Source organism: Aureobasidium melanogenum, assembly GCF_000721775.1.
Source record: "Aureobasidium melanogenum CBS 110374 unplaced genomic scaffold scaffold_18, whole genome shotgun sequence".
Taxonomy (NCBI): domain Eukaryota; kingdom Fungi; phylum Ascomycota; class Dothideomycetes; order Dothideales; family Saccotheciaceae; genus Aureobasidium; species Aureobasidium melanogenum.
The window spans coordinates 17,160-42,161 of NW_024470070.1; the positions used below are offsets into that span (position 1 = coordinate 17,160).

At 51.6% G+C, this 25,002-nt stretch overlaps 10 protein-coding genes across 10 annotated transcripts; 5 read left to right on the forward strand and 5 right to left on the reverse strand.

Annotated features, from left to right (window-relative positions):
* Window positions 1-547: 547 nt before the first annotated feature.
* On the reverse strand, window positions 548-5,561 carry M437DRAFT_53910 (AAA-domain-containing protein; the record flags this gene model as incomplete). The annotated part of the gene is made up of 4 exons (XM_041022603.1): window positions 548-2,158; window positions 2,213-2,491; window positions 2,544-4,472; window positions 4,569-5,561. The coding sequence occupies 4 exons, from the start codon at window positions 5,559-5,561 to the stop codon at window positions 548-550; spliced, it is 4,812 nt and encodes a 1,603-aa protein (XP_040877660.1).
* Window positions 5,562-7,109: 1,548 nt separating this feature from the next.
* On the reverse strand, window positions 7,110-9,321 carry M437DRAFT_86357 (putative mitochondrial carrier protein; the record flags this gene model as incomplete). The annotated part of the gene is made up of 3 exons (XM_041028439.1): window positions 7,110-7,573; window positions 7,627-9,073; window positions 9,130-9,321. The coding sequence occupies 3 exons, from the start codon at window positions 9,319-9,321 to the stop codon at window positions 7,110-7,112; spliced, it is 2,103 nt and encodes a 700-aa protein (XP_040877661.1).
* Window positions 9,322-9,992: 671 nt separating this feature from the next.
* On the forward strand, window positions 9,993-11,446 carry M437DRAFT_53737 (COP9 signalosome-like protein complex subunit 1; the record flags this gene model as incomplete). Its single annotated transcript, XM_041022581.1, has 2 exons — window positions 9,993-10,107; window positions 10,164-11,446. 2 exons carry the CDS (start codon window positions 9,993-9,995, stop codon window positions 11,444-11,446), a joined length of 1,398 nt encoding a protein of 465 aa, XP_040877662.1.
* A 470-nt stretch (window positions 11,447-11,916) lies between these two features.
* M437DRAFT_53689 (uncharacterized protein) lies at window positions 11,917-13,986 on the reverse strand (the record flags this gene model as incomplete). Its single annotated transcript, XM_041022569.1, has 1 exon — window positions 11,917-13,986. A coding segment is annotated over one exon (2,070 nt), but the record flags the coding sequence as incomplete, so codon positions are not given.
* An 820-nt stretch (window positions 13,987-14,806) lies between these two features.
* M437DRAFT_53521 (CLPTM1 domain protein) lies at window positions 14,807-16,784 on the forward strand (the record flags this gene model as incomplete). Its single annotated transcript, XM_041022539.1, has 2 exons — window positions 14,807-14,851; window positions 14,910-16,784. The coding sequence occupies 2 exons, from the start codon at window positions 14,807-14,809 to the stop codon at window positions 16,782-16,784; spliced, it is 1,920 nt and encodes a 639-aa protein (XP_040877664.1).
* Window positions 16,785-17,133: 349 nt separating this feature from the next.
* Window positions 17,134-17,364, forward strand: M437DRAFT_53583 (uncharacterized protein; the record flags this gene model as incomplete). The annotated part of the gene is made up of 1 exon (XM_041022550.1): window positions 17,134-17,364. A coding segment is annotated over one exon (231 nt), but the record flags the coding sequence as incomplete, so codon positions are not given.
* Window positions 17,365-17,674: 310 nt separating this feature from the next.
* M437DRAFT_67826 (peroxisomal membrane protein-like protein) lies at window positions 17,675-18,722 on the reverse strand (the record flags this gene model as incomplete). Its single annotated transcript, XM_041025004.1, has 2 exons — window positions 17,675-17,790; window positions 17,843-18,722. 2 exons carry the CDS (start codon window positions 18,720-18,722, stop codon window positions 17,675-17,677), a joined length of 996 nt encoding a protein of 331 aa, XP_040877666.1.
* Window positions 18,723-19,686: 964 nt separating this feature from the next.
* M437DRAFT_53487 (uncharacterized protein) lies at window positions 19,687-21,807 on the forward strand (the record flags this gene model as incomplete). The annotated part of the gene is made up of 3 exons (XM_041022532.1): window positions 19,687-20,073; window positions 20,131-20,868; window positions 20,962-21,807. The coding sequence occupies 3 exons, from the start codon at window positions 19,687-19,689 to the stop codon at window positions 21,805-21,807; spliced, it is 1,971 nt and encodes a 656-aa protein (XP_040877667.1).
* A 149-nt stretch (window positions 21,808-21,956) lies between these two features.
* On the reverse strand, window positions 21,957-22,503 carry M437DRAFT_86363 (uncharacterized protein; the record flags this gene model as incomplete). Its single annotated transcript, XM_041028440.1, has 2 exons — window positions 21,957-22,272; window positions 22,328-22,503. The coding sequence occupies 2 exons, from the start codon at window positions 22,501-22,503 to the stop codon at window positions 21,957-21,959; spliced, it is 492 nt and encodes a 163-aa protein (XP_040877668.1).
* A 221-nt stretch (window positions 22,504-22,724) lies between these two features.
* Window positions 22,725-24,693, forward strand: M437DRAFT_86364 (uncharacterized protein; the record flags this gene model as incomplete). Its single annotated transcript, XM_041028441.1, has 4 exons — window positions 22,725-22,741; window positions 22,798-22,833; window positions 22,887-23,127; window positions 23,317-24,693. 4 exons carry the CDS (start codon window positions 22,725-22,727, stop codon window positions 24,691-24,693), a joined length of 1,671 nt encoding a protein of 556 aa, XP_040877669.1.
* Window positions 24,694-25,002: the final 309 nt, after the last annotated feature.

Below are 25,002 nucleotides of genomic sequence, written 5' to 3' on the forward strand. Positions count from 1 at the left end.
GAAGTGTGACAATGTGCTGCCATACATCTAAAACAAGAGATTCTGGTTGTATGGTTGATGATGAATGGTATGTCCTCTATATTTGGGCTCTCCTCCTTACCAAAATGTCCATCCACTTTGCGGGCGGCGCGAGTGGCACTTAGTTTGCGCTGTTTCATCGATGCTTTCAACTCAACCAAGGTTGCAACGAGGAATTTCGATACCATGGCCTCAGAAACGTCGACAAACATCCAGAAACCATTCAAAAGAGCACAATGCGACCATCTTACTTCGTCTGATGAACGAATTTCACCACAAAGGGGAAGGCAAGGCAGTATAAGAGCAGCTAATTTCAAGACAGGGTCACACCGGTTACAAAATGGACTTGATGAAATACAAATCGATACACGCATACAACGCACAGACAAGCCTTCACAGGATTTGAAAATGATATCATTAGCAGGTGGCATTATCAATTGTATCTTCATGCCACAAAAAGCACGCTATTCAGGGGAGCGGCATTCATGCTATCCCAACATGCCTCTTACTTTCTCCCAGCCTATTCGTCCTACTCATCCAAGATAGCCTGACACTCCTCAATATCTCGAATGGTCTCGTTGAAAGTATCAGAAACTGCCGAGGCAGCATGGTTGCGGTTCCAATCACCCTTTGTCCTCCAGATCGCGTCCATGATGTTTGCCATCACCTGCTCCAGCTGTTCGACGTTCAATCCGCTCGACTTGCGCACCATTTGGTCGTCAAGACTCTTGAGGAGACCTGGATCCGCCGGAACGAGTTGTGGCTCGTTAAGCAATGCTTGTACTGTGAAGGAGTGATGATGAGGTTGGCTGCTTGGTGGTGGTGGGCCCATGGCTCTTTGCGATGATTGCGACTGCTGCGAACTGTACATATCCGGTGGTTGCGTGTTAGGCAGTTGACTGCCGCCCTCGAGGTTGGGCAAAGCACTAAAATCGGGAGCATCATCGTTGCGCGCTCCGTTGGAAGAGGCATTAGTAATGACTGAGAAAGGCGCACTGCTTCTGTGGCTCTGGTTGCTTGTCTTGTGGCCCGAGCTGGTAGAAGACGCGCTGTTATAGTAGTCTTGATGCGTTGAGCCAGGAGCCATCCGTGTCAACACACTGTTCTGGGTATGTGTGTGATATGGCTGTGTACCTTGAGCTGACGGAGTGGCGTACGGCTGATTGAATCCAGCTCGTTCCTGAGGGTTCACAAGAGAAGCGTCCTGACTGTCGGGCATCTCGGACTCGTCATGGAGTCTTGAAGGAACACTTGAGCCGTTGGTGTAACCATTAGACAATGGACTGGGTCCGAGCGGTCTAGCGGGCGTGAAGGGAGCCAACATCCGTGGTCCAGGCACATCCTCTCCGAGATGGACTGGTCCAGTAGATTGCTCGGTAATGGTGTTCGAGACATTCGGTGGTATATTTGGCCTGACAATGGGCACTTCATGTCCTTCTTGTTTGGCTGACTCAATTTGCTCTTTCTCGCGAGCCAATTCGCGATTGTACACAGCTTCACACTCGGCAACCAGTACAGGGTTGATCGCCTCAAGATTCATCATGTCGACTTCAACATTCGCCAGCATTTCGTTGGCCTTGAGTGTGCGTTCCTGGTCACCACTGGTCTTTGCGTCTTTGGCAAGTGCTCTAATATCTGTAAGGAAGTCTTTCGGGCGCTTGTAGTATCCGTTCGATAAGCGCTTCTCAATGGTGACAATTTCCAGATTGTAGTATTGCTTGCCAGTCGCAGTTTCATGCAGGACTGTCGTACCCTTTGCGTCCTTGGCTATCTCATAAGGTCTCAGTTGTTGTGCCTGTGTAGGATCCAAATCGGTGGTAACGATGCTTGGGTCTTGCTCGTCGTAGAGATAACCAATAAGACTCTCGTCTACGACAGGGGTTCTGAACTTCTTGTACTTCAGCTTAATCTGGTCCATCACTGGTTGAATAAGCAGTTTGAGGTTGTTCAGTGTGAAGCGGTCCTTCTTCTTCTGCGCCTTGAGCTCTGCCTTGGTGGGCGCCTTCGGTTGTTCCTCCAAGACCGGTGCCTCAGGCAGTGCTGGTAAGATGCGCTTCTTGCGGTTTTCTGGTTGAGGAAATTCTGCAGGTGACTGCCGGATGTAGTTCATTGCTTTGCTGAAGAATTCTCTGCGAGCCGTCTGTACGTAGCCATTAGTAACTTGCAACAACAAGCGGTCAAGAACAAGACTTACCTCTCCAGGTCTATTCAACACAAAGTAGTTCTTTCTTGAACGGCTGAACAGCTCTCTCATCATCTCCTGGTTAGGACTGGCATCACTGGAGCGCAACTCCATCACACCAAGTACCAGGACTGGATCTGTAGGCGCCAAGGTCCTTAAGAGACCATTGAAAGTCTTGATGACCTGCTGGCCCATTGTCTCGTACCAGACATCGATGCTGGGGAGATAGATTACACTAGGTTTGTGGCGCTTTACTTCCTCAAACAACTGAACAACAGCTGCTTCGGGTGACTGCAACATAGTTAGCTCTAATCGAAGCTCCTTACGTTGAAGCCAAACTCACTCTTGTTGAATCCTTGAGTAATGTCGACATGTCAAAGGATTGTACATGAAGCCCTTCGAACTTGGCTAGTAATGCAGCACTAATGTATTGCTGACCCATCCCTTCAAGACCGCTGATGAGCAACCTTGGACGATTGATTCTTGAGCTCTCAAATTCTCGCTGTAGATTCTCCTTTTCGAAACCGTGCTCATCATTCCGGTCATCGTACATGGCCTCTTCCAATGCAGTCGTCGGCTTCTTTTGTGGAATGATATCGTCAATGATAGCCGACACTTTTGCAAGCGCTTCCCTAAGCAGAGGCTCGACGTTTGGTTTCAGCGCCGAGGCACCAGAAGATGCAGATCGCTCAGAGGAAGGCACGATCTTGTTGACAGAGATCATGAAATCCTTGGCTTGAACCCTGATCTGCGAAGGGTCAATGAGTAACTTCTTGTTGCTGGAGTAGATCTGAGGGAAGGTGCCTTGCACGGCATTCAGAGCAGCTTCTGTGCACAGTGAACGAAGATCGGCACCACCGTACCCCTTAGTCAGAGCTGCAAGCTGGTCCTTGAATTCGGGCTTGAGTGGCGGCTCCCATCCTTTAGTATGAATATCGATAATCGCACGACGAGCCTTGACGTTGGGAAGTGGGAAATAGAACTCTCTATCGAAACGACCTGGACGGCGCAGAGCTGGATCGACCGAGTCAGGACGATTGGTGGCACCAATGACGATGACTTGACCACGACCATCCATGCCGTCCATCAGAGCCAGAAGGGTAGCAACAATTGATGCGTGAATTTGCTCTTGCTTGCTTGATCGAACAGGTGCAAGACCGTCAATCTCATCGAAGAAGATGATACTGGGTTGTGTCTTTCTAGCCTCTTCGAATAGCAATCTCAGTTGACGTTCAGCCTCACCAACCCATTTGCTGAGTGCATCAGCACCTTTGCGCATATAGAAAGTGACTTTCTTTCCATGAGCGCTGACACTAGAAGCAAGAGCTCTTGCGAGTAATGTTTTACCAGTTCCAGGAGGTCCGTGGAATAGAACACCGCGAGGTGGTGTGACCTTGAACGTCTGGAAGATCTCGGGATACATGAGTGGAAGCTGAACCATTTCCTTGAGCCTGTCGATATGATCTTCGAGACCTCCAACACCGTCGAAGTTGACGTTCGGATCGACTCCCAATGGATCAGCATCAGCCAAGGCTTTCTTGTCTTTGACTTTTCCGAAGTTGGACAGACCGCCAGCAGTCGAGGCACCAGCATCGGCATTGTGTGTTTGTGGGAAGAGGCCAGCTGCTGTGCCAGCGGTGGGCGTCATGCCTACAGCGCCGCCGACACTTGCTCGAGGCATTTTCTGAACCATGTCGTCGTCGCTACTGTCAGAGTCGGCCCCACCAGCAGCTTCCGCACCTTCACCTCCGAATACAGGCGCAGGACCACCAGCACCACCGAAAGGACCAAGAGTCGAAAACAAAGACCTCCAAGGTCCAGCTGCACGACGAGGTCGTTGTGATGTCGTTGGTGCTACTGCTTCTTCCTCGTCCGCTTGATGAATTTCTGGTCTGAAGATACGGTAATCAGGTCTGTTGCTTCTGTTGCGCAGAGTCGTTCCCTCGAAAACAATGTCATGGTGCCTGTTTCGACGAGGCCGCTTGTTACGACGCCTATCTTCTTGCAACTCGTCGGCTTCAGCGTCAACCTCATCTGGATCGAGTCTTTCATCTTCCTCTGAGGACTCGCGCGAACGCTTTGTAGCAGTACGTCGAGAGCGTCTGAGACGGCCACCACCACTACTGGAATCATTGTCACTCTTCTGGTTCTTCTTAGGTGAATCTTGCAGTTCGTCGGCACTGGAAGCTTCTTCACCACCAGAAGCTGGAGGTTCAAAATCGCTACTAGCTTCACCTTGAGATTTCCGAGTTCGCGGTCGGAGTCGTCGTTGCTCGCGATCTCGCTGTGGTGGACTTTCGGGCTTTTGCTGTGACTGGTCGGAGAGGTCAGACGCGACCGAACCTTCTAACAGTGTCACTTGGCTTACCCTAGCTTTGCGCTTGTTCTTATTGATTGGACCCTCGTCTTCATCATCTTCCTCTCCTTCGGCGTCAACATCCTCTTCAGCCGGCTCTTGATCAACCATTTGCACATCTGAGACGAAAGGAGAAGCAGCATCGGCTGGCGCGTCTTCCTCTTCTTCCTTGGGTGCAGGCTCAGCATACTCGCGCAATTCTCTGTCAAAAGATTCGGGAACTTCGCCATAATCCTGTGAGGCGGGAATTTCTTCTTGAGAAACCTCCATGATCGCGCTGACGCTAGGTGGTGGCTTTTTGTGGCCCTTGCTCCTTGTACTCCTAGCGGATTGCAGCTGAGGATCAGGTGTGAAGGATGCTTGACGAGCACCTTGCGCGTGGGCATGCTTGCCAGAATCACCAAGGGCGAACAACGGCTCCTGTTGTTGAGAGGCACGACTGCTACGTCTGGTGGACATACCATAACCCTCTGCAGGTGTTGTACCACGCGCCGAGATTCTGGCACTGTTCGCTCTGGTTGTTCTACGAGGATTGTTCATTTTTTCACCGTCTCTAAGGAGTTCCAACTTTTCTGGCGCAACTCTGAGTTTGACAAGGAGCGATTGTGCGACTGGCGGCGATGGCAGGCGTGCGATAGCGTCGTCGCTTCCCTCAGCGTCTTCGTCGGATTCGGCGTATTGCTTAGGAACACGAGCAGCCTTGCGTTGTCTGCGCCTGCCAGGACCAGGCGAATCCTCCTCTTCCTCCGAGCCCGAACTCTCCTCGATGCTATCTTCTTCAAAAGAACCCTCGTCGTTATCGTCGCTGTCGTCGACAACTCCGTCACTACCGTAGTCGTTTCTTCTTTGACGTTTGCGCGAGGTTTGCGATTTCGACTTCTTGGAACGTGCGCTTCTCACTTTCTTGGGCGATGAGCGCACATGCGCGTCGTCGTAGTCTTCGTCGTCGGAGTCACTCTTGGTGAAGTCTTCGGGACGTCTAAACGAGCGCGGACGCTTGGGCATGGTGTGTCAAGCGGCGAGATGTGAACCGCAGGGTCCAGGCTGCCAGTGTGGTATGGGCAGACTCAGTGTCTCACGAAACGCTCAGAGGGCGATAGTATGCATATATCGATGCCGAAATGTAGATATCGTGGTCCGTCGTCTGTCACGCGTTTGGCTGTATTGGGTCGCGCGTGCGCAGTGCTGGCGTTGCGGCGGACAGTCGAAAGCTCAACCTCGCAATTAAAGTATCAAACAAACGCGACTTCTTTCGCACGACATAGAGCACGCTGATGATGCTCTCTGATAATTTCAAGTCATTAAATGATGGAAACGACGGAAAGGGGAGAAGTGACTTTGGGGTGAGGGATTCAACTTGATACAGCGTCTTGGCGCTCGATACATGCAACGCCAAAATGCCGATTTGCGTTTGATTTCCAAGCACAACCGGATGAACATTCTACAGCGATATTCGTACTAGATATATAAAATCAAGGTCGAGTTAGCTCGTGGCAGCTGTGAGAGACTTCTTTCCTTCGTTCCGCCACCCTCAGGACCTCCCCTGGCCTCAGAATCAAGCAGGCAACATGTCAGAGCATCCAGGAACCATATCTCCCTGCTGCTCCATTCATAGTTCCCGTCGATCATCCCCGCAGATGCCATGTGTCTGAGAGTAGGTTATTTCAACTTCATGGGAGCCTCTGTTATCACGTGATCGACCGAAATCGTGAGTCTAGCGCAGCGCATGTAGAGTCATGTTCAAATCACGATAAATCGGTAAGCATGCAGTTTTCGATGGCATTAATGTTCTTTGTTTCCCGGGAAGTACTGCGGGGTGATGAGAAATAGGTATTTGGGTCGACCCTCTGATTGACCCTCTGCTCTCGTTCACACACCCCGCAGAAACTCCACACATTCTTCTTTCACAGCAATTCTGAACTTGCCGTGTTGCAAGCGTGATGATGGCGTACCTAACGTATATGTTCTTCGTTCATATGTATTGCAGTCAGTGTGTTTGCTTAGACCTCAGAAGCGTGGAATTGAGCAGTGAGGATAATTTCGACATCCCACGACAAAGAGAGCTCACAGCTCATGAATGATAATTCGCTTCTATTGTTTGCTCCAAATGACCGTCTGAAGTGATAATGAAATTGGAAGATTGGAGAATGAGATCAACGCTTAAGCTTGCGTGAGGGCGTGGGTGTAAAGTCGGAGGAGCACAAAACTCGGTGCCGGCAAGCTTTGTGGATGACAACGTTTGTTGAAACTCTCATTATTCATACTATATCTGATCGTGTTTGCTGAACCCGATAATACTTTATGCATCTAGCAAACATTGTAGTTGTCGTCGCAGACTTCGAATGTCTATTGAAATTATCGTACATTTGCTTGCCACTAGATCCAACCATGATCCAGCCTTAGACGCCTCGAAACGCTATGCAAACCGCACGCTTTTTGATCCACCTGTCCCTCGCAAAAAGAAATTCTACTGAATAAGAATGACAGACATAAATCTATATTGGCAGAAGATCTAACCTGTCAACTGTCTTGACCATTTCACATTGAGATGAATCAGCGGAAGCCGGGGATACCAGTGAACTTCTGGCCCTCAGGCAACTTGGGGACACCAAATCCGGTATCAAGGTCCAGGATGATCTTGAGGGCGTTTCTGCTCCTCAGGTAAGGAAGTGGCGCCTTGGCTTCTTGCAATCCAGTTGCAGGCTCGAGGCTGCCACGAGGTCCAAGGTCATGCTCCTCACCTGGAAGAGGGAGGAGGTTCTGGAGAAGTTCGTAACCAGCGAGAGTGAAACCAAACTGAGGCGAAGAACGAAGGATACGAGCGGGTCCTCCCTTGAAGAAGGCACGGAAACCTTCTTCTTGCCAAATGGTCTTGGCGCAGTGACGGAGCGATGTGTACTGAGTTTCTCCCTTGCGGGCTTCTACTTGCAGACGAGTCTTGATGACATCGCAAGGAGTGGTCAGGTAAGCCGCAGGCATACCAGCAATAGCACCTGCAGTCAAGAGTTGCACGATACCTAAGGTGCTCTGTTAGAATCTATATGAAGCCATGATGTACGTGTCGACTTACCAAGCTTTTTGTTGGGACCTTCACCGAAGTAGTCCTTCTTGAGATGGTTGTATGTGGGGAAGTAAATGGCAGAGAAGGGGACATCACGCAACAAACATGCGCTAGCACCCTTGTAGAGACCAACCAGACCAAGGTTGCGGACGATCCACATGGCACTTCTCTTCTCGACGGCCTTTTGTGACTTGGCGACCTCACCCTGAATCTGCAGACGAATCTTGACAATCTCAAGAGGGTTGGTGAAGATGACCTGACAAGCACCAGCGGAACCACCAGCAATGATCTCCCAAGGCAGTTTGATCTCGCCAGTTTTAGGGTCTGATGCCTTTCCTCTGACCAAGTCGTTGACTGTCAGCTTGATAGCCTTCTCAGGAGCTACACCAACAAGCTGAGGTAGAACACCCGAGTACAGACCTCTCACACCCTCGTTGCGGATGACCTTGGAGAAGCAGTCGATGGAGTTCTTGTAAAGAAGCTGACCTACACGAGCCTTACGCTGGTTCTGCATGCGGGTCTTGACCAAATCAATGGGGTAGACCATGAAAGCACCAAAAGCACCAGCAAGAGAACCAAGTGCGAAGTGATGTGCGGACACGAGGACATCGTGGAAGAATGATTTTGACTTGGAGACAACGGCGGCGGCAGTATCGGAGGCAGCACCAGTTGCGGCGCCATAGACGGTATGGTGAGACGCCCAAGAAGCATCAAGGACACGTGCGAAGTCGGAGACTCCGAGACGACCAGAAGGCTGGTCCAGGCTGGCGAAGTGGAAGAGAATATCAGCCTCCATAGGTGTGAACAACGAGAAGCGAGTGATGCGAGCGGCCTCGTTCAAGAAGTCGGTACGAGTGATCTTGCCGTCCTCGGTCTTTCCTACAGCATTGCGAATGACCAATTCGACAAGGTCCATGTCGCGGATGATGTTCTGGAAAGCGCGCACATTGGCGTACGAGATGTGACTGCCAGGTGAGATGTTGCAGAGAGTCTGAAGGTTGGAGAGAAGGTGGTCGGAAAGCTTGTGGGAAGCAGTTTCACGAATGATGCGCTCGAACTCTTCAGGGTTAATGTAGCCGTCGCCATTCTTGTCGAAGTGGTGGAAAGCTTGTCTGATTCTTTCTCCTTGCAGACCACGCAACATCTGGGCGAACTGCGGGTAGGTCATGCTGTGCCTGTTCTTGCGGTCGCCAACATATAGAGAGGCCCATGTTGAGTTCCAATCGAAGGGGATATTATCGGGAGAGCGATTGCGAGCGTAAGCTTCCTTGAACGAGTTGAAGTCGACAACACCAGTCTCGGAGTCACAGAAGAGACGGAAAGCAATCTCGTACTCGGCATCGGGCTTTGCTAGGAGGTTGTTGAAGGTAGCCCAGTCGGAGAGGGTGACACGACCAGTCTTGCGGCGGTCTGCGACTGAGAAGAGAACTGCATACTGGGCGCGCTTGATTTTGTGCTGATTGAGGTTAGCATTGGCAGAGACAAAGAAGCTCAAAGCAAAGGGATGCGCACGTAGTCTTCAGACTCGGGAGCGATGGCATTGACAAACTCCTCTTGACCCATGTAGTAGTCACCAGACTCGGGATCGGTTTTGGCATGTTGCATGAACTCGGCACGCATCTGGGACGAGAGCTGCGGCTCATCTTCAACGCCGAGCAGCGTCTCCTTGACCGACTCTTTGAGGGCGGCGGTGGTGGAAGCCATGACTGCGAGATGTGATTTGGGAATACCAATACACTTGGGTACCTTCCAAACAGACCGAGGGACGATGACAGCTGGAGAGCGGGCAGCGAATTCGGCGTCACTCTCAGAAGGATCCGGGGACGCACGGTCAAGACGGCGATCCTGGGTATATTGTACGACAACGGTACGGGTAGGAAAGTGAGGAGTATGGGACAGGGAGCCTCAAGCGATCAAGCGAGAGACAAGACAATATCAAAGATAGGAAACACACGACGAGCGAAACAGGGGCACAAAGTCTTGATTCAGGGAAAAAACTCGAATGTTATGACAGGCCAATTCGGGCCGCGGTACGACGACTGGCGACTCAACGGCAGGCTGCTGAGCGACTGTAACTTCAGCCGAATAATTATCTGCTGCGGCAAACGCGGGCTTTGACCTTGTTAAACTTTCCTGGGGGTGTCTGGTCGAACCAGAGAGGCTCGCATAGCAGTGAGTCAAGAACGAGTCAGAACAGTGACTACGAGCTCGCCCCCTGGAGTTCTGCTATCCGGCAGAAGCTGACTAGAAGGCGGTGAGACGGCCAGCTCGGGCCCGACAAGGCCAACGCTGGCAGAATACAGTACATGCATCATCCGTCATTCAAGCAGTCACTCACCAAACACTCCGAACAGCAGCCATCTCGACACACAAACATGGCGCAACCAGTGGAGCAGAGCCCCTACTTCACCGAGCGAAGAGCAAACGGCGCTCTCATCGTGTCAGACGCTCCTAAATTCGACCTGGAGAGTTACGCCGCCAACTATGACCGTATGTCTAGATCTGTCTACCACCGTTCTTGCCATAGCTAACACACGACACCACAGAACACACTCGAGTGAACCGTCTCAGCAACATTGCCCATCTGTGTCCGCCGCTAGCCCTCGATGCCCTTCACTTGGCCATCCCCGCATCTAAGAACGCAAAGGACACCCAGCAATACCTCGATCTTACAAAACTGCTTCATTTGATCAGCCCTGACGACGACCTGGCTGAAGTCGACACCGCATGGGTCGAAAAAACCAACAAACTGAACGAACATGAGACGGAACGCCTGGAAAACGAGCTTCGCGGCTACAAGAACAACCTCATCAAGGAAAGCATCAGAATGGGTCAGGAAGACCTGGGCACTCACTTGCTTAACATGAATAGGCTGGACCAGGCAACAAAGGCCTACCATAAGATGCGCGAGTTCTGCACCACTCCCAAGCACATTGCCGAAATGACCCTCAAGTTGGCATACATTAACATTGTTACTCCCAACTGGATCTCGGCTGTCTCATCGGCTCAGAAGGCCCGCTCGCTGACCCTTCGTCCTGAGGACAAGCCTCGCTTCGACTCTGTTTCACAAGCATGCACTGGTCTGGGTTACCTTGGCTCCGGCAACTACGCCCCTGCCGCCTATGCCTTTTTGGCAGTCGACCCCTCATACGCCAGCGTTGGCCCCGTCGCAAACATCGATTTCTCCCGCGCCGTCATGACCGCCAACGACATAGCTGTATACGGAGGTCTCTGTGCTCTAGCTTCCATGGACCGCCAACAACTCCAAGACTCGGTTCTTGAAAACGCAAACTTCCGCAATTTCCTCGAACTCGAACCTCACATTCGTCGCGCAATCTCCTTCTTCTGCGGCGCAAAGTACAGCCAGTGTCTAGCCATCCTCGAAGCGTACCGTAACGACTACTTGCTCGATATCTTCCTTGGCCCTCACGTCAACATGCTTTACCAGCTTATCCGCAGCAAGAGTATTGTTCAATACTTTGTTCCCTTCTCACAAGTCACCCTCTCAGCTCTGACAGAGGCATTCCCCCGACCAGGCGGTACACCCCAGATGATGGAGGCAGAGCTGGTCGATATGATCCAACGCGGCATCCTCAATGCCAGAATTGACACAGTGGACCAACTGCTTATTGCACCGCCAAAGGACTCTCGCGCCGATGCCCATCGCGGTGTCATTGAGACTGCTGACGAGATTGAACATCTCTTGCGTCTCAAGTTGCACAAGATCAACATGGTCCAGGCTGGTCTTGAGATCCAAGCTCCAAAGACATCAAAGGGACCAAAGAATCCTGTTTCTTCGTCTTGGGGACCTGGTCAGACGCTTGGTTGATAAATCGAGCCCAAAAGAAGGGTTCGAGAAATTTCTACACGACGGCATGAAAACTTTTTAGCAGGGACAGGGATACAGGGGTTTGCTCTTTGATACATCATGCATAGCTCGAGGCGTTTATAAAGGCGAGAAGGACGATGAGACGAGAGGGTAGAGTGTCTCGATTTTCGTCCTCAACTTTCCATTTTCTGTAAATTCAACAACAGTCGGTCTCAACATCAAGAATCTGAGTCACACAAGCAATGTGGTTAATATGTTTGACTGTATAATTCTCGTTCCTATCCAGTGATTTCTGAGCGAAAGGAACCAAACCAGGAAAAAACGCCGTCCTGTGACCCGTAAATGCTCCCGAAAAGCAAAACCTGCACACCCAGTGGGTATCGTGTGCCATCGAAAAGGAGCCAAAAACCAACCACCCAAAAACACCAAACAAATCAGGACGCGCCTAAGCAAGAAATGGTCAAAAAAGACTAATAATCTCCCTCTCCAAAAAGCTCGCCTGCTTCACGGCAGTATCTCGCTTCGCCTGCTCCTCCTCTGCCACCAGTCTCGCTCGCCCAACAGACAACGCTAGCATCTACCACACCACCGATAACGCCTTCGATAGCTCCAAGGACTGCCCAGCCAATCGTGGCTGCAATCAGGCCTACGATGTATGCGTAGAGACTGCCCTTGAAACCACCACCAGCTAACTGCACGTTTCGTGCTGTAGACACCCATCCGCCAAAGCCAAGAGCGAATGACATGATGAAGCGAGTCGCGTGGAGCAATAGCTTGGCTAGACGGTACGGCATCATGGTGCCGCCAGAGCCTGGATGTGCCGCGAAGACGGAAGGGTTGAGTGTAGTTGTAGGCGAGGTGTTGGAGACAAAGTGTAGCTGCGACAAGCCTCTAGCACTGATGCTCAGAGACTGAGAGTGAATGGCAGCGTAGGTCAGTGTCAGGGGATTGGTAAGGGCAGCGAGCGAAGTCGGGACCATGGAGAAGGCACAAAGGGTTACAATGCTAGCAATGCGACGAGGAAGGATGATCAGGGGTAGCCGGATCAGCAGCGACAAGAAAGTGGATAGGCAAATCGTGCCGAGCATTGGTCCCGTCGCATGCATGAAAGAGGCTCGTACGACTGTGGTTGACGACGGCGCGGGAACACTTAGACGGTGGAAGTACCACTGCGAGACAGTAGCAGCAGTTGTTGCCCTCTGCACACCAGCGATTATGCCCAGAGTCCAAAGGTAGACCATAACAAAGAAGAAGCCCAACCACCAAGTGTTGAGATCAATGATAAAGGTCTGAAGCTTTGACATATGTCCACCCAGGAATAGTCTTGTGAACATGCCCATCCAGATCCAGGTGAAGCAGACCACGACGCCCAGCGTGCCAAATCCCAGCAAAGTCAGACTTGGAGAGGCTGTTACGATACGGCATGCGAATTCGAGTATGCCAATTGCTTTGCCGAACGAGTGACGACCCTTGTAAACCGAATACACCCAGACACAAGCGATGATCGATGGGATGAAGGAGAACCAGCGCATAACCTTGTCCTGGACGCTGCTTCCATGCCAAGCGCCTTTATAACTTGAGATGAACGGATACAGTGAGAAGGAGAACAGGATGACGGGAACTGAAACAAGCATTAGGAAGACCAAAACTCGCACGTACTCGCGAAGAAGGGCCAACCAGAGCATTGCAACAATCACGGTTATTACTGTGTCCCAGAGCAGAAGGTTGATGGAAGACGTCAGGGCAGAGTAGATAGTATCACCCAGAGGCTTCTTGGAGTTCGGCGAGGAAGTATGGAACCAGACCAATATGAAGGTTGCAAACATGGCAAAGACGCAGATCTTGTACAGCTGAGACCAGAAGACATCATGGCGGGGTGGCTCGGGTGCTGGGAGGATGACTGTCGGCGGGACACTATCGCCGTCCGGACTAGGCGGCCTCGGATGAGCAAAGGCTACTTCTGGATCTGTTTCTTGCGGAAGAAAGGTAGATTGTCGAGGAGGCAGTGAAGGCTGGAAAGTCTGGAAAGCAGGTGGGCGAGCGTCGAGCTCTCTGTCGATGCTATCAAAATCCGAATATCCATCGTCGTTATCGGTAGAGCCAAGTTCAACATCGACCATAGCAGACTTTTGCTTCGAAGCCGAAAGACTAGGTCGTGAAGCGACTTCTGAAGACTCGAGGGTGTGATCTTCAAGCTCAGACGACTCGGTGAGGTGGCTGGGGATGAAGTTGCGGCGAGACCTTTGTAAAGCTAGATAGTCTGCCATCTCGCGCTCGTGTTGTGTCTCTGCGTCTTCCTGGTCGATGCCCTGGAACAGCGGCACGTGGTCGTCATGTCGCGGGCGAGAAGCAAATGGAAAGCGAGATAGATATGAAGCTGAGGCCGATGGCTGATAAGGCGTAGGCATCGGGGTGCGCTGGACGTAACGAGAGGACGAGGCAGGTTGACGTCGGCGATCGAGAGGATTGCGGGAGCGGGCATCTGGGTCGGCTTGAGTGAAGGAGAGACGACTTTGGGATTGGGCCAGGAAGCGCGAGGCATCTGATGTATGTCAGTCACGCGGTGTCGTGTGCACGTCTGCCGCATCGATGGACTCACATTCAGAAAACATGACGGGCAGCGGCAGCAGCACCTAGCTAGAGCTGCCCGATGAATGATAATGAGATACGGACCGAGTCGAAATGAATAGTCAAAGCCGTAGGTTGGAGATGTAGGGAGTTGCGGCGGGTCGATCTTGACCGAACTCGACGATGACAACGGCGATAAGGACAAGATGGAGAAGGTGACGGCGGGGTCAGATGTGGGCCGGACAAGAAGGAGCCCCTCGAGGTTGTTCAGCACCGACAGAGACTCCTCCAAGGTTGTAGATTATAGGAGTACGGTATGTTGTTGGTCGGATGCAGGCAGCAACGGGATTATTCTCAATATCCACTAAGGTCGTCTAAATGACGTTTCGGGAGTGTCCAGGCGGTCTTGTAGCTTGTGACAAAGACTCCAACACGTGCCCACTTTTAACAAAATTCAAAAATCAGACAAAGCAGAAGGTAATCCTCAGAAGATGCTTGTTAACGATATCAGACAGAACCCAGTATGTCTCTGAGCATCTCCGGGTCAAGGACATGTGCAGACATGAGTCGGTGACGGGGTCCTGGAGTCCATGTCTGACCTGAAACGCCCGCATGCGGATTCACTCAATGGACCGTGCTCTAAGAGCCGTCTTAACGCCGAGTGCTGGATAATTGCGGAGGCTGGAGCTCCCTGGTTGAGAGTGGTGGCTTGACGCTTTTTAGAGGACAGATAGTTGCACCTCCCTCTTTCTCTTGATTGACGAGTTTCGGAAGCAAAGACTTGCGTCAATCATGTCTGCACCACAGCGACAAGCCGACCAGGGCTCTGACTGGGTGGTCAGAAACCCCGTCGCATACTGATAGTCCTCCAGCAGCTCGGCTAACACTTTTGCAGTCAACCGCAAAGTCGGTCGCCCAGACTGTTGGTATCTTCATGTTTGTCAATTTCGCTATCAAGCAAGTTACCGGAGGTGTTCAACAACAAAAGCAAGCCGAAAATGCTCCTGTTCCCACCGTCGCCGCTGGCACCGGCCAACAGGCTCCTGGTTCCTCATACAGTGCCATTCCCAACATGATCATGCCTCTATGGCAGCAAAACACTTCCATGGACATCAACATGTATGTCTCGCCGTCCTTCGTAATGCCCGCTCTCAGCCATATGCCTGCCGAATCTCTGGTCCTTCAGGAGCGTAACTACCACTATGGAGACTGGTCCGACAAGCGTCAAGTACATACTACCATCAAGATCCCTCAGTCGGTGCAAGAGAATGGAACACTCTGGGCCCATATCTATATCTCCCAGTCGGGAAGTGTCATGGACCCAACTCTGCCCGGCTACGATTCCTTCAAGGCTTACCGCGTTACTCGACCCCTGACAAACTACCTGGCCAAGAAGAAGGTTCACAAGACTCGCAACCTACTCGATTCCTCTGACGCCGAAGAAGAAGTCGACGAAGAGCCTTCGGGTCCTGTCATTTCGAACTTCTACCACCCCAACTTCACTCTATCTATCATTCCCAATGTCGGAACTCCTGTCTACGCCCAGATGCACCCAGCAATGCGCCAATTCGTCTCCCTGGAAGCAACTGGTGCCCGTGACGAATCTGGTCAGAACGGCTGGTACTACCCCGTGCTCTATCTAAACACCTTCTGGCAGCTCCGTTCTCAGATGACCGAGCTCAACTCGACCGTCAAGGAGATGCCCCTCAACCTCGACCTGCAGACTGATCCCAACTGGAAGTTCAGCGTCATGGCAAGCATGGACGAGGGTATGAAGGAGAATGCTAGGAAGATCGCTCGTGGAGAGACTACCCCTGGGGGTGGTGACGGCAGTGAACTTGAGATGATCAAGGAGGTACTTCTCGATACTAACATGTACCTCCTCGGCCTCACTGGTTTCGTCAGTGTCTTGCATATGATCTTTGAGATGTTGGCATTCAAGAACGATGTGCAACATTTCAGAAAAAAGAAAGACAACATTGGAACCTCAGTTCGCACCATCCTCGCCAATGTCTTCATGCAGAGTGTTATTTTCCTGTACCTGATGGACAACAACGAAAACACTTCCTGGATGATTCTGTTTGGTCAAGGTATGGGCATCGCTATTGAGGCTTGGAAAGTCACAAAGGCTGTTGATGTCCGTGTTCGTCCTGCTCCCGAAGGCTCCCTGATCCCTTATCGCGTTGTCTTTGAGGACAAGCACAAGCTTTCCGACGCCGAGAAAAAAACTCAAGAGTACGACGAGATCGCTTTCCGCTACTTGTACATGGTCGCAGTCCCGCTTCTTCTCGCCTATGCTGGGTATTCGCTCGTCTACGAGACTCACAAGAGCTGGTACAGCTTCATCATTGCCACTCTCGTTGGCTCTGTCTACGCATATGGTTTCCTCATGATGGTGCCCAGCTTGTATATCAATTACCGCTTGAAGAGTGTTGCGCACATGCCTGCAAGGGCAATGACCTACAAGTTCCTCAACACCTTCATTGATGATCTGTTCGCCTTCACCATCAAGATGCCCACACTCCACCGCCTGGCAACCCTGCGCGACGATGTCATTTTCTTCATCTATCTCTACCAAATGTGGAGATACAAGGTCGACCACACTCGTGTCAACGAGTTCGGTCAGGGCGGTGATGACGAGGAGGTCGAGGAGAAGAAGGCCAACCAGCCCTTGAAGTCTGCACCTGAAGAGGATGTAGCTCCTGTCAAGACCGAGGCCTCGACCTCTGGCGCTCAGAGCAAGGCTGGTGCTTCGAGAAAGAGAAAGTAGATTGTGCATCCCCATTAGAACATATATCGGGCATTGTTTGTGCTATGTAGCAGTTTTCATATACCAACTCGAGAATTTGCCGTCATTTGTACATAATCTCATATTCAGCAATCAGTGACGGTCGAGTTGCAGATCCACCTACTCCCGTCCCCTCGGTCGCAATCCTTCCATACTTCCATCTTGACGTTCACGACCACCAAAACTTTAATCGGAATATTCTTGAAACCCATGCCAAATGTCTTCTATTCTAGACCCCATCGATACAGAAGGTAATGTTTGATACGTTACAACAAAGAGTTCAGATTGTACTGATATTGAGAGAGTGTCTCGTGCAGAGAACGACCAAACCCAAGTCGACATAATCTGGCACAACATGTATGCTCCCAGCACCTTTGTGACTTGGAGAAAACAATCCATCCGTTCTGTTGAGCAACTCCTCATCGACTTTACAAATCTAGTCGATAAAGGTGTTTTTGGTGTTATCAGTTTGAGTGTCAGCAAGGCTTCTTTTGTTGCTGTTGTCGCTTGTGAGAAGAGTTGGGAAGAGATCCAGGAGAGGATTTTGGAGGCGACGAGGTAAGAAGGCGAAATAAGATCATTGAGATGAAGCCTTGGAATAGGGTGAATTGAATCTTTGTAAAAAGGACTCGCGAGATAGAATGCAAAATTTCCAAAGTTCCGGTTCCTCTCCCTGACTGACTGACTACCCTGTTTCTATGCTAAAGCTGTTTCTTCTTCTGGTTTGGCTTCTCGTTGACGGTCATGTATCGTACACGCTTGCGACTTGCTCCCTCACCTCATGTGTAAGACAGACACATGCTCCTCGATTATCAGTTGAATTTGGGGCTTCACCTGCACCTATCAACTCCTCTCCCTCAAAAGCGAGAATCTTATGCCTTCTTGGCAATGGTTCTGCGAGCCTTGACTGTTGCGTTGTAAAGAGCATCCTTGAATGCGAACAGGAAAGCTGCAGTGATGACGCTCTGAGTAACCTTGGGACCAATGCCTAGAAAACGGTTAGCATCAAGTAGTAAATTCTTCTAGAGTATAAAACTTACCTCCGTAAAGACCAGCCCAGCCCTCCTCACGCAAGATCCTTGAGAAGCTATCGAACATGCCCTCCTTCTCGCCACTGGCAACGTGGGCTCTAGACTTGACAGTGATGTAAGGGTAAGTGATGGTGGTGGCTGCGAGCTTGCCCAAAGCTCCGAGGTAGAAGCTGTCCTTGGGTGTGACACGACGACGCTTCTCAACAGACTGTTTCAGCTGCTCGAAAATGGTGTATTGGAGGATAGGGTTGATGACCAGCACAAGAGCTGGCAACACACCCGCGAAGAGTCTCATGAAGCCTTCATCCTTGATGATGGACAGAAGCGTGCCAATGGTGCTGGGGCTGAGCTTCTTGGGCTTTGCTCCTTGCTCGGTGGGCAGAGCACTCTCATCGCTCTCGTTCTTGCGGGCTGTCATGCGAGTGTTGACGACCCAGATGGGGTTGGTGATGAGCACGGTTGCGCTTCCAGCAATCGCACCAGCGATCATGCTCTCCAATGTGCTGAGCTTGCTAGCGTTGGGACGGTTGGCAGCCTTTGCAGCCTTGATGAAAGCAGCACGGGTCCATTCGTACCAGTAGTAGTAGACAAAGTTGGTAACACTGATGCCGAAAAGAGCAGACTCGAGACCTGCGTAAAGACCGCGAACACCTTCGCGAGCGATGATTTTGCGAGCTGCTGCAAGCACGTTGGTGTCGGCTTTCTTGGATTCGACTTGAGCGCGTGTTGACAAAGTGATCAGAGGGTACGTCAGAGCCATGGAAATGAGACCACCACCAGAACCAGCCAGAGCATGGGCGACATTGTCAGACTGTTGAGAAACTGCATCCGGAGGAGCAGTGGCAGTCGACTTCTGCAGCTCGTCCTTGACAGCAGCGGTTTGAGACATGATCAACAGGTGTGTGCGTGTGTGTGAAGCGGGAGCTCAAGGAACTACACAGTAGGGGTTGTTGTTGCTTCTGGAAGGTAACAAAAGGTATTGTTGAATGTTTCAGGGCTACAGCAAAAGTTTCGAAAATTGGACAATGGAATGAAGGAAGGGAAACCTCTTATGCCTGGATCAAGTTATTGTATCCAGCTGCGTCAGGTGTAGCTTTTACCTTGGAGAGGGTCAAGAAGCCGAGGTTGCATTCCCCACCATGTGAACGAACTAGATCGGCAACTATTCTGCGTTTCTTGACAAAACTCTTGTCAATAGTCTGTTAAGTCTTGTAAGGTTGAAGCAGGATAATAATGCTACATGGCTACATATCCAGTGATAATCGAATAACACTATGTTGATTTGGGCTCACAATTGCTACAAGATTCAGTTGCTGTACCATTTGAAGATTCTTGCACATGCAATGTGGTAATGATAGGGCTACAGGAAGCAGGAGCTACCACGACTTTTGGCTGCATATCTCACAATTCCAGATCGTCCACGGCCAGAATCAGTCAATTGACCCGTTATTCGAACCTCTCGCCCACACCAAAAGCCGACTAAGTTGGACGTCACGTCTTGAAACCGGAAGCCAGTGTCCATCAACTTCACCCTCGGCCTCGACGTTTGTTTTTCATCGCTGGTCTTCCTCGGCCCCTGGCCACCCGGCGTCCTTCGGGTACCCTCCCTGGGTCCTTGACACTCTCTAAGCTGTAGCTTCCGAGCTCGGAGGCGCTACAGACTTTATCGACGAGACAAGTCGAGAAAAAAAAGACTTGCGCACAGAGATATGTCTGAAGAGATGATGGAGAGCGCTGGCAGCTCTCCAGCCTCATCACAAGCTCATGGAGGCAGTCTAGGCCATGACTACGACATGGAGTCTGCTAACGCGACGCCCAACTCGCTCTTTACTACTGGTGCTGCTGATGGCGACATGCCAAATGATTCGACTTCTGCATCCCCAAGACATGTTGTAACGCTGCCTGCGCGACCATCTGCACCGCTTACTCAACGTGCTTTGCCTAGCCGCGACGTGTCCGAAGAGACTATCGTCGATGCATATGTTGCGTTTATCCTGTACTGTAATCCGTATTTTCCGCTGGACATCGATACTTCTGACTTGAGACGCATCTTTCAAACGCCACCTCGTAGCGATGGCAAAGATTTCAGTATATTCACATTGTGGGGGCTCGTACAAAGGTTCGACAACAAGGACATCAAAACGTGGACACAACTAGCCTTAGAATTGGGTGTAGAGCCTCCATCAGCAGAAAAAGGCGGTAGTGTCCAGAAGGTACAGCAGTACTCTGTCAGGCTGAAGGTCCGTTCTATAGTCTCCTAGTGTTCAGAAGTTCACTCCAGCTCACATTTGATCTAGCGCTGGATGCGGGCAATGCATGTCGACGCCTTCTTCGAGTATCTGCTTGGTAAGAAGCATTCTTACTATCTGGACTTACCACCACCGCATGACCCACACCCTTCCAGGGGGCGAGACGGAGTGCCAGCTGATGAAGATCTCGCCATCAGAGCGTTGGATCCTTCGTTTCGTCCTAAGAGAGGTCGAAAGAGAAATGAGACGCCAGAGAAAGATCCCACTCCTCAAAAAAAGCCTCTACTCACAACTTCCTTCTCTTATGAAGGTCGAGTCCTCTATGCTCAGCCTCAGGCATCATATACCGCATCTGCAATCCCGTTGAGTGCTAGACCTTCAGAAAACTTCGCTAATGATATGTGGACACCACCGAACTCTACTTCAAGACGACCAATTCCACATTCCGCAATAGCTGCTCGACCACCGCAACATCTTCAATGGCCGGTGGAAGGGCCTCATGATACGGCCACGACTCCACATCCCATGTCAGCCCTTGAACCCAGAGGACCAGGCTTGCCAGCATATGACGAGCCGATGTCGGCCATCACTCCAGGATCTTCTCGCGGCAGATCACGTAGAAAGCATGGTCCTGCAGTTTCTTCTGCTTGGACGACCGCAAACGCAACAAATGCTAGAGCTCGAGGTAGGCCCCCAGGCAATCGATCAGTTCAGGACGGACCATACACCACATTCCCAGCAGATCCAAGCGCCGAGAGATCGGCATCGCAGAGAAGTACTCCAGCTGTCTCTTTGATGCCGTACGATACTGAATCGCATCTGCTGCGTCCCAATGCCTACACAAAACCACTGCACAAACCTGTTTTCATGATGTCCAAGCCGGTGGATGATGATGCACCACCGCGTCGACCTGAACGTGGACGCCTATCTTTGCAAGTGCCTGAAAATACTGGTGGTCCGATACAACCTGCCACACCATCAGTGGTTGCGAACGAAGAGTTTGGCCGCGCATCAGAAGATCTCATGCCAATGGATACTGAGCCCACAATCTCCAGTTGGCCAGAGCCACAAGCTCGGCCGACCTCACATACCCCTGCCTCGCGCCAGAGCCAGAATCCTGAGCCTGAAGTAGGCCTTGCATACGAGGCTCTCAAGCGGGTTCTCGCCGCCGACCTCCTTCGTGCAGACTTCTCTGGCAGATCGAGCAGATTGCTAGGACCTGAAGCGATGCGCTTGTCCGATGCGATTCTTCAAAGGTTTGGCATACCCAAGGCAGATTCTGACAACAAAAGAGATGATGCCCTTCGTATTGCGGCCACGAGCTGGCTTGGTGTATCACGACAACTCGGCTTTGACTCTGCTAATCCATGTAAGGAGAAGGAGATCACGGTGCAAAGGTTTGCAATCAGAGCCAATGGTCTTGAGGAACAGATCGGCCCAGACGAACACGCAGAAAGAGTCAAAGAGAAGTTCGATGTCAGTTGGTCTGCTGGTTTTGGTGGCGTGGGTGGCAAGTTTTGTGTTGTCGGACTCGAGATCGAGCCGGAAGAAGTGGATCCGAACGATGCAGAAGCTCGCGCGCATGAGATGATTAAGGAGGTTGCCAATATGAAGGAGTCTGAGATTGACTACAAGGCAAAGTACATGGCCCTTGATTTCACGGTCAGACTCATGAAGGGTCAGCTGAACAGGTTGCAAGACAAGGTGCTGGACGCTTTGTTGTAAATGCATGTATAATGACATAGCTTTTGACATAAATGAAGAGAAATGGATGCCACTAGGGTCGTACTGGATCGTAATCTCAGCAGTCCAATCCAGCCCGCATGATGAACGATTTGGAAATGTTTGCCTAACCAAGTTACCAAGATGTTGGCTCAGGTCCGGGCTGCCCAGCTTGGAGTTGGTGCCGCAGTTGCATCCTTCTCCCACGGCTTCTTGCGTCGAGGGGCTTGTGCTTGGGTTCCCTGGCCTTCCAGAATGGTATCAGGGATGTCCTTTATACCAGGTATCGGCTTGCCCTCTGCAATCAGCGCACATATCTCGGCAAACGAGGCTGGCGGAGGAGCATCCCCCATAGAAGGTGGATGGGCCGGTTCAGTAGACAATGCCGCCTGAGGCTCTGCAGCAACTTGATTTTGAGACTCGAGCCAGTTTTGATAGGCTTCGAAGTTGACGGGTACTTTAAATTTTCTACAACAAAATATAAGAATGAGATTGAGACAGCAAATACGGCGGAACGTGTCACCTTGTGTAGTAGTAACAACGAGCTCGCGTGGTCAAATGTGCAGTTTGCTCGGGAGTCTCTGCAGACCTTAGAATGGACGCAAGAGCAGTTTGGAAGTCTTTGTCATGATCCCAGTCATAATTGTCCAGCTGCTGGAAGACAGCGGTAGTATCACTCGACAACTGTGGTTCTGCCATGTTGGCTTCTTTTGTCCGTGTGACAGAGGGGCAGGGTTGGTAAGTGACGATGGATAACAGATGCGAGAGGTCCGTGCACGTAGCAGTGAGTTGGTGGTGCTGCATGGCAGTTTGGTAAGTTGCTGCTGCTCCTTGTCTCAAGCACCCAACTTGTTCTTCTTCCACCTGCATTTCTTCTTCTTGCCTGACTATACAGCTTAGGCTGCTATTCATACGTCGCCATGTCCGAATTCATCGGGTGCGCACGCCCAATCGAGTCCTGCCGTGTAGCAAGCTAGCTAACACTGAGGACAGATCGCGCATCTCTCTCATCTCCAAGAGCGACATCAAGTGAGTGCTGGCGCAGGCCATTCAGTTCAGTAAACTGACTGTCGTTTGCGCAGATACGTCGGAACACTACACGAGATCAACTCGGAGAACTCGACAGTCGCTCTCGAAAATGTCAAGTCATTCGGTACCGAAGGCCGTCGCGGCAACCCAGACGACGAGATCCCACCCAATGACCAGATCTACGACTACATTGTCTTCCGTGGAAGCGATGTGAAGGACCTGACCATTGTCGAGCCTCCCAAGGAGAACAAGCCTCAGCCTCCTCAGATGCCCAATGACCCCGCCATCCTTGGAGTAAGTTGCTCACCACCGCCCACCACACACTCTTTCGCTTTGATGAAACATTCCGGATGTAAACCTTTGTCAATTTCCGAGAGCGCAAAACCAAGTGGACACTTTCCGTTGCCTTCCTTCTGAGCCCCTACGCCACTCTACAGCTTCCACCTGCCAATACAAGACCTGACGCTGACATGGACTTCGTAGGCTGCAAGACCCCACGGTGCACCTGGAGCCCCTCAAGCACCATCATCCGGTCCTCAAGGCGCTTTCCCTCAGCCCAACCAGCAGCAACAACAGCAGTGGCGCGGTCCCCAAGGTCCTCAGGGCCCTCAACAACCCCCACCTTTCCCTCCATACGGTTACCCTCCTCCACCCCAGGGCAACTCTCGCTTCGGTCCTCCTGCTGGTCCTCATGGCTTCCCCAACGCTCCACCTCAGTTCTACGGTCCCCCTCCTCCAGGCTGGTTCCCTCCTCCAGGACAGGGCTTCCCTCAAGGCCATCCCGGACATTTCCCTCCTCAGCCCATTGGTCCCCCTGGCCAACAGCCTCAGGCCCAACAGCAGAGATCTTCTGATGCACAAACACCTGCTCCCTCCAAGAAGCAGCCCGAGTCCGCAAATGACGCCACAACCTTCCCTCCTCAAGTTCCCGACCAAAAGCCTGCCTCTTCCGCAGCCCAGACACCTTCAGTCGAAGCTGCCGCTCCTCCACCACCTGTCGACTCAAAGCCTGACGTTGCTGCTGCTACTGCTCCTGCTCAGTCGCAGCAAAAGCCTCCTACTGGTCCTAAGAACACTCGTGTCGCCGTTCCTCTTGTTCCTCTGCACGCTAAGCCTGGCAACGCACCTACAAACTTGACTCAACAGCAACAAAGTGCTACGCAAACCGCTGCTGCTGCTGTTGCCGCCGCTATGGCCAAGCTCCCTGTCTCGGCTGCTGCTCCTACTGACGCCAGTATCGACAACTTGACCAAGCGCGTTGGTGACATGCGCACCGATGACAGAACAAGGCGACCCCGCCAGCCCGGCGCTGGTGGTTTCCCGGCTGGACATCGTGGCGGTCGCGGTGGCAGACGCCCCAGCAACCGTGATCTCGTCAAACCCGTAGAGGTACCCACGACGGATTTCGACTTCGAGACCAGCAACGCCAAATTCAACAAGCAGGACCTGGTCAAGGAGGCGATCGCATCAGGCTCTCCTTTGGGCACACCTGCTGACGAGCCCCAAGAAGATGCTCTCAATGGCCACGAGGCTCCCCAGGCCGAGCGCGAGGTCGTCATTCCTGGTGCCACCTACAACAAGTCAAGCTCATTCTTTGACAACATCTCTTCAGAGCTCAAGGACAGACAGGCAGCTCAAGAGGATGGAAGACGCATGGGAGGTATGGAGTTCAGAACCGAAGAGCGCAAGAAGAACTTCGAGACCTTTGGACAAGCCAACGTGGACAATGGATACCGCGGTGGATTCCGTGGTCGCGGCCGCGGCAGAGGTTACGGTCGTGGTGGCCAGCGCGGTGGTTTCGCACCCAGAGGTGGCTACGCACCCAGAGGTCGTGGAGCAAGCTTTGCTGGCGAGTCTTAGGAAGGCCCCCAACACTCACAGAACAAGAGAATGAATCAGTTTTGGAGTTTGACAGAAGAAGCGGTCTAGCATGCTCACAATGATGAAGAACCTCGCGGACGAACAATGAAACGATCTTGCGATTAGCAAGAAGAGAGAATTTCAAAATGATGGGCGCATGGAAACATTTGGGAACGTGGGCTGGACACGGGCACAGGGGTAGCGCATGTTGTTTCTCAAGGTTTCTCTCACTCATCGAATGGTAGTAGTGGAAAAGCATGGAAAGTGTTTATAGCGGTTTTCGTTATCACCATCTCTCGACTCACTCCC